The sequence below is a fragment of the Typopeltis vanoorti genome, chromosome 5, assembly GCF_054136105.1.
Source record: "Typopeltis vanoorti isolate ZY-2024b chromosome 5, IOZ_Tvanoo_1.0, whole genome shotgun sequence".
In the NCBI taxonomy this organism is placed as follows: domain Eukaryota; kingdom Metazoa; phylum Arthropoda; class Arachnida; order Uropygi; family Thelyphonidae; genus Typopeltis; species Typopeltis vanoorti.
This window is the reverse complement of record NC_143553.1, coordinates 27,846,069-27,853,981: the sequence shown is the minus strand read 5'-3', so window position 1 is coordinate 27,853,981 and position 7,913 is coordinate 27,846,069. Positions and strand designations below refer to the sequence as shown.

At 36.1% G+C, this 7,913-nt stretch overlaps 1 protein-coding gene across 1 annotated transcript in view; it reads right to left on the bottom strand.

Moving 5' to 3' along the window:
- Positions 1–223: 223 nt before the first annotated feature.
- LOC150106274 (coiled-coil domain-containing protein 125-like) overlaps positions 224–7,913 on the bottom strand; it is a 272,049-nt gene continuing 264,359 nt past the window's right edge. Inside the window, exon 10 of the mRNA XM_090392299.1 lies at positions 224–370. Coding sequence (XP_090248425.1) covers positions 263–370 — 108 coding nt within the window. The 3' untranslated portion in view covers positions 224–262. The remainder of the gene's footprint in view (positions 371–7,913) is intronic.

Genomic DNA, 7,913 nt, shown 5'->3' with positions numbered 1-7,913 from the left:
AATATTGAATCTAAAATAATAATAATAAAAAAACGTTAGATTAACCTTCCCTTAAAAACATTAGTAATCAAATCAGTTATGGAAGAGCATGAACTGTTCCTGCAGTTAACCCACCTTTCAATTATCCAAAACCAACAAATTGTTTTTTCACTGTAGATAAATAATTGAGGAAATTATGTGTTTGATGCATAATGGAAAATATTTGGAAATTCAACTTGCTATGTACAAAAAATCGAAAATATTTATTATACAAATATAAATGCTATATATCAGAAGCAACATCTTCACTATTCTCAAGTTCCACAAGCTTTTTTGCAAGAATTTTTGTCACAAGCTGCTGGTGAATAAGGGCTTCATTTTTATCACATAACTATATATATAAAAAAAAGTAAAATGAGTTCCATAATTTTTGATTACTGAAAGTGAGAAAAATTTTATTATTTGATAAAGATCTTTGGTAAAAACTATAATCTGCATTAAGAAACAGAGATGCAATGTTAAGTAGATAAGTAATAACATGCCATAGACACAGTATATATATATTTTTTCATATAATAAATTTAGTTTAATCCTTTACCAAGTGTAAGCAAACAAAGTTTGCACCAGAACTATCTTCAGGACTGAGGCAACTCGTGGTAAAGGTGGACCAAGCTCTCATCACTACTTGTCTTATTATATCTCCCATAATGCAAAGCACATCTCCTTGTGGACATGTATAATGCATAGCATTATACATGTCTGCAAGGAGATGTGCTTTGCATTATGGGAGATACTAAGACAAGTAGTGATGAGAGCTTGATCCACCTTTACCATGAGTTGCCTCACTCCTGAAGATATTTCAGACACAAACTTTGTTTGCTTACACTTGGATAAAGGATTAAACTAAATTTATTATAGTCTAACAAAGTAGGGAAAAAACTTCCATCTTTCTCTAAATCCAGAGTAATTTAATAAGGTGAGACCTTTTGGCAACTCCTATAGGTAAATATGACTTCTCCATTACTCCCACCTTAGTATCACCACCTCTGGGTCTGACTCCCAGTGATGAGACCACAATAAAAGGTCAAAACTGATTGGAAGCTTGGGTGATGAATGGCAATGCTGGCAATGTTCATGAAGTTTTAACTGAGGCTCAGATGTTGCTGTCACCCAGGTCCATAGGCTACAGCATTGCCATAACGAATGGCAATGCTGTAGCCCATGAAGTTAACTGAGGCACGGCTATTGCTGTCACCCCTCAGATGACATGAGCAAATGAGCGGCTCTGCTCAGTGGTGCGGTGAGCCTGCCATGGGGTAGAGCCAACGCTGAGAGTTCGTCTCAGTGGTAGGGTGAGCCTGTTACTGAGGGGAACCTGAGTTTTTGGAGTTTGACCTGTACTTGAACATTCAATAAAGGTCGAAACCGGTCTGGGTAGTGGCTCTTCCCTTAATGCATAGCATTATACATGTCTGCAAGAAGATGTGCTTTGCATTATGGGAGATACTAAGACAAGTAGTGATGAGAGCTTGGTCCACCTTTACCACAAATTGCCTCAGTCCTGAAGTTACTTCAGGTGCAAACTTTGTTTGCTTACACTTGGATAAAGGATTAAACTAAATTTATTATAGTCTAACCAAGTGGGAAAAAACTTCCAACATCCTTTTTTTCAGATAGTATGTTGTTGTTGTTTAGCTGACACAATTTCCTTCGCAGCTTCACTTTGGAAGTGTTTATGGTTGGGAAGGCAACAATGAAAGCCTCAATCACTACCTATACTCAGAAGTCAGTTTAAAATGACACTGTTGTTTGAAGTGTGTTCCCTAAAAAACTGCTAGATGTATAGGAATTGCATATGACATTATTAATATAAATATATTAATTATTAATATATAGCGAGGCCGTTAGATGGCATTAATGAAAATGTAAGAAAATCATGTTTCCCTGGTGCAAAAATTCACATTAGTCATACCATCTGTATACAAAAAGATAAGACAAAAGAACTAATTGTCTTGATTAGCACAAATGAATTGAGAGGGAAGATGTAAAGGAGTTGTTAGAAGAAACAAATCTGAAGAACAAGAAGGTCAAGATTGCAAGCCTCTGCCATGCTATAATAGAGGCGAACTGAGGAGGGTGTTGGTAGAAAATTAATCAATAAGTAAGTTGTGCGGAAGGAATGATATTGGATTTGTGATCTGTGTTTGATGGAAAGAAGGATCTGTATAATGCTGATGGACTACATCTAAATGGTTTTGGTGTTAGGTGTTGAGAGATAGTATTGTTCATGAAGCATGCTGAGGTGCAAATTCTGGAAATCATAAGCAATTATTATTATTAGACACCTCCTGGGAGTTCAAAGACTCATCGAAGGAGGGCACCTGCTCTACAACTCTGTCTCCACTGCTCAATCCACCAACTGACTGCAACTACACCAACGCCATCTACCGGCACCCACTACCACTAGTATTTCCAAGGACAATCACAAACATCCATGCCTATGGCGGGATTTGAACCTGCGGCCTTTTGGCTGGAGAGCGGATACACTAACCACTCGGCCAGCCAGGCTGACAGGGTGGAAGCAGGTGAGTTTGTGTGAAGGCATTCATGAGGCTAGTCAGTCAGGCAAAAATATTGAATAGGGTAGTCAGTTCAGGAAGTAAAGATGGGTAGGGGCATAAAGGAATACTGCAGTTTCTATATAATAATGCCAGAAGTATCAGGAATAAGAGGGAGGAGTTTCTGGTATTGGTTAGAGCGACCTCGCCCAAAGTTACAGGCATTAGTGAGACTTGGCTAACAGCAGATGATATAATTACAGGGATAGAACGTGAAAGATTTAGTATTTTCAGGGAAGATAGAGAAGATAGGATGGGGGGAGGGTTTGGTTTGGTTTTTAGTTTATTTAGTACAAGATCTACAAAGGTCATATTGTGGCATACTAAGGTTATAACTATACATAAGCAGTTAAGGAAAATTGTAAACAATATGCCTGTATATGAAAATTAGGTTCCACAAAACAGCACCTAGATATAAACAGAATTGCTGCAGAGGGCACAGCAACACACAAGGTTAAAGGTTACAGTAGTACAGAAATTGTCAACTATACAAGTTAATAAATAAAATGTGTGTACAAGACACCAAGCCAAGGAATGCAGTATCTACATATAGTTACAATTATAACAAATGTTTTTACAGCTATACATAAATAGGCAAAAAGGAATTATTATACAACATGCATGCATAAAAATAAAACTTGGTAATGTGGTATCTACATATAAACAAAATTACAAGAAGGTTACACAAATATACAAGGTATCCTACAGCAATACATAATTAGTTGAAAAATAAATTAGTGAATAACATGTATGCACAAAAGTTCAGCGAAGCAATGCATATCTACATATAAACAAATTACTGTAGCATTTAAGGCAGTACATAAATATACAGCAACAACACAAATTAATAAACAAAATGCATGTACAAAACTAAGCCAAGGAATGCATTATCTACATACAGATAAGATTATAGTAATACATAAAGAGTCAAAGAGGAATTATTATACAATAGGAATGCAGAAAAATTATGTTTAGCAGTGTGGTATTTACACATTAACAAAATTACAAGGCTACAGAAATACATGACTGTTCAGAAATTAAACTAATGAATAATATATACATTAATACTTAATTCCTGCACATATACATCACAAAATATTACATATTTTGTAATATATAGATACAAAAGTTAAGTGAAGCAATACAGTATTTACATATAAACAAAATTACAGTCAAATGTGTTTGTATAAATTAATTCTTTGTAAAAAATTAAAAACATCATGCAATCTGCCTGAGGGTATATGGTCTGGCCAGATAGGCAAAAATTTCATTCCTCTCTCGTGCAAAGTGCTGGCACTCCACCAGAATATGACAAATAATGAGATGTCTATTGCATTTTTCAGACATAGGAGGGCCATTAGCTCTCAATAAATAAGAATGTGTAAGATGACTGTGACCTATACAGGGCCTAGTGAGAACAACTTCCTCTCTTCTCTTTATTCATTGACTAGAATGCCAATGCTCAATTTCAGGTTTAATGTCATATAATTTGTTTGTTAATGCTTCCTGCCATTGAGTAATTAGCTTTGATCTCATAAACTGTCTGTAGTCTGTATATGGTACTGTCAAACAGTACATCGAGATATGAGCTGATTTAGCAGCCGCATCTGCAGCCTCATTTCCCTTAATTCCAATGTGGCTGGGAATCCAGCACAAATGAACATCAAAATTAAGGATATTCATTTTGTGAAACAGGTGTAACACCTCATAAAGTACTGGATGCAGATTACACATAGGAGAGGAGATAGCCTGTAAAGAGCTCAATGTGTCTGTATAAATTATACATGTTTGGTAGCAGTTTTCTTTTATATGAACAAGTGCAAGCTGATTGACATGTAACTATGTTGTATAATTACTGCAATCAGGTGGGATTTGGCTGGAGATAATGTCAGGAAACAGCAGCACAGCCATCAGACGTATTAGTTCTTCAACCATCAGTATAGATAGGCAAGAAATCAGAGTGTGCTGCTTTGTGTGCATTGAACAATTGGAGGTAGACGGATGATGGAGTATGAAATTTCTGTAGCTGACGAATTTCTGTAGGCAGTGTTGTCAACATTTATACCAACAGTTTGCACAGGCTCTTTAACATGCATACCAAAAGGACGTATTGCAGTTTGAAGTGTGTGGTATTGAGCTTCCCAGTGGAGAGAAAAGAGACTAGTCCATGTAGGATGATCTAGGAGAAACTTTATCTTTAAGGCATAATTAAGAGACAACTGTTTCCATCGAAGTGACACTGGTTCATTTGCTTCAACATGAAGTGAGTGATGTGCAAAAGGCACCAGTAGCTATCCGTATACCCTGATGATGGATGGAATCCAACCATCGCAGGTTACTCTGTCTTACTGCTGATGGTAGCAGATGAATTGTAGCAAAAAGAATAGGAGATAGGCAGGAGGGTGGCTGTTCATTTGAGGCAGCGAGAAGATCAAGGCCAGTAAGACAAAATACACAGCTGGTTGTTGCTATAGGCCAGGGAGTTCTACAGAAGATCTGGAAGAAATGCATCTGCAAATTAGTACAATGAGTACAGGTAGAGTGATTATTATGGGAGACTTCAATGGCAGGAAGGAAATGGAATTTATACACCTACCGAAAGATAATTACTTGAAATTGCTGAAAGTGACCATGTAGTCTGTCAAGAAGGGTTATATATGGAACTGCAAGGCATGTAAAACACTACAATGGGAATGTCAGTAGTGCATGGGAGATAATTAAGGGGCATCTAGAGACAGCAATATTAAACTGTATACCTAGGGTAAGGAGGGTTAATCAATAAGGGAGAAGTCAGATGGATGAGTAATATCATTAAACATGAGCTGAAGAAGAAGAAAATGCCATGGAGGGTATATAAGGTGACAGGTGAATAACCAATTCATGAACAGTACAAAGCTCAGGCAAGAAAAGTGACCAGCATGGTAAGGAAGACAAAATCAGATTGCAAGAATAATCTAACTGAGCAGGGGAAAAAAAAAAGAAAAGAAAAAAGTTCTTTCATTATGTGGCAAGTAGGAAAGAATGACAATGGAAGATTAACTTTAATGATTGTTGATGCTCACAAGGTCACAGAAGCAGATAAATTGCTGAGTTACTGCTGTCACATATGTGGCAGAGATTGATGTGGGGAACAGAGGTCAATGAATTGGAAGTTCTTAGGATATTACCGAATCTCAGTGTAAATACAGTTGTGGGATTAGATGGGATATCAACTTGGGTGGTTCTGTGAGAATGTGCAAGGGAACTGGCAATGTCTGTGACTGGGTTCTTTATAATTTAAGTCTGAGCTCTAGTAGAGTTCCAAGGGAGTGGGAAGAGAGTAAAATAATTCCCTTGCATAAGGGAGGTTCTAAAACTGCATTAGCAAATTACAGACATATCAGTATCTCAGGTGTGGTGGTAAATGTAATGGAAAAATGGGTCAAAAAGAGAATTCAAATATGGGTAGATAAGAATGATATGGGGATGGAGTGTCTGGAAAGTTCTGATAAACACCTAGAACAAAAATTAATTAATTTTATGTCTTACATATATTCTAAAAGGAAAAGATATTTTTTGAAAAAGCATTTTTTATGTGAAATTTTTTTTTTATTCTAGATGTTTATTAGAACTTTCCAACTCCCCCCCCCTTGTACTGTAGGAGGGACAACATAGCTTCGTGACGGGTCAGGCATGCCTTAGTAATTTACTAACTTTTAATAATAGAGTAACAGCTAAATTGGATAAATGTAATGACTGCACGATATTTCTGCTGGATTTTGCAAATGCATCTGACAGAATACCACATAGAACTCTGTTACGCAAAGAAGAATAAACGGGATGGATATGAAATGGTTATGTGAATAAGAAGTGTCTAAAAGTGGTATATGGAGAGGCAGAATCAAGACAAAAACAGATGACTAATGCAAGGTTTAATGCTGGGACTGCTACTGCTTCATTTGTACATTTCAAAAATTTTCAATACACATGCTATGCAAGGAATTATTATTCCTTGCACAGCATGTGTAAAATATTTTGGCCATATTGAAAGGGGGACTTCTCAGAACAGTAACAGAAGGTAAAGTTCCTGGAAAAAGAGAAAGTGTTAGACCAGGGGTCAGCAACCTGCGCCTCCGGAGCCGCATATGGCTCTTTGAATGAATAATTGTGGCTCTTTTCGTTATTAAACAACCTATTTTTGAATAATGCAAAATGAATGTTATTTATTAAATTAGAAACTAAAAACCCTAAATATATTGATTTGCAATAAATTAAGGACATTTTGCATTTAATCAAGGATATTTTACAACTGAAAATAGTACATGCAATGCTGAAAAATTTAATATTTTCATGTTTGAACTCTTTGAAATCATACACGATAATCCTTCTTTACATCCATTTTGGATTATCATGGATAATGCAAGAATTCATAAACCCACTGATTTGTCAAATATCATCATCATCATCAAATTCCTGCCATGTACCCTCAAGGGGATGTACAGGATATGATAGTACTACATGAAAAAAAATTACATCATTACCAACTTCCTATCTACAATTTTCCTCCAAATCAGTCTGTTACTTGTCAAGACTCAAACATTATCAGATCTTATATTTCTATCGTGTAAGGCACTTTGTACTGTATCAATCCACCTATATCTTGGTCTTCGTCGTTTTGCTAATCTTTCCACGCCCATTATATTTAAGTGACCATACTACCTGAGATTAGCTCTGCTAACGCATTCCTGGATGCTGACAATGTCAAGTTCTTTCATAATATCCTCGTTTTTAATATGATATTGCCATTGATGCAATCTGTTCACACCTATAATCGTTCTCAGGACTTTCATATCTGCCGTCTCTAGTCTTTGATCAAGTGTTTTACTTCTGACTCAGCTCTCAGATCCATAAGTTAAAACTAGTTTGAACACTGTCTTGTATACAGCTAATTTAGTGTTCCGACTAATTTCTCTCTTATTCCATATGAATTTATTCAATTGACTTCCCATCGTACCAGCTTTGCTGATTCTGTTGTCTATTTCTATATTTAATTTACCATCTTCAGTAAAAATTGTGATAAGTAGCTGAAATGTTTTACTTGTTCCACAGGTTCTCCATTCACAACATAGTTGACATTTTCAATGATTCTGCCTATTTTCATTGTCTTTGTCTTTTTATTGCTGACCTTCGTACCATATCTATTACAACAGTTATTCAATTTACTCAGGGAATCTTGCAGACGCGTAGTGGATTTATTTAGAAGTATAACATCATCTGCATAAAGCAAAGAGCTGACATTAACATCTCCAATTTTGATATCATGTTTAATACCACTTT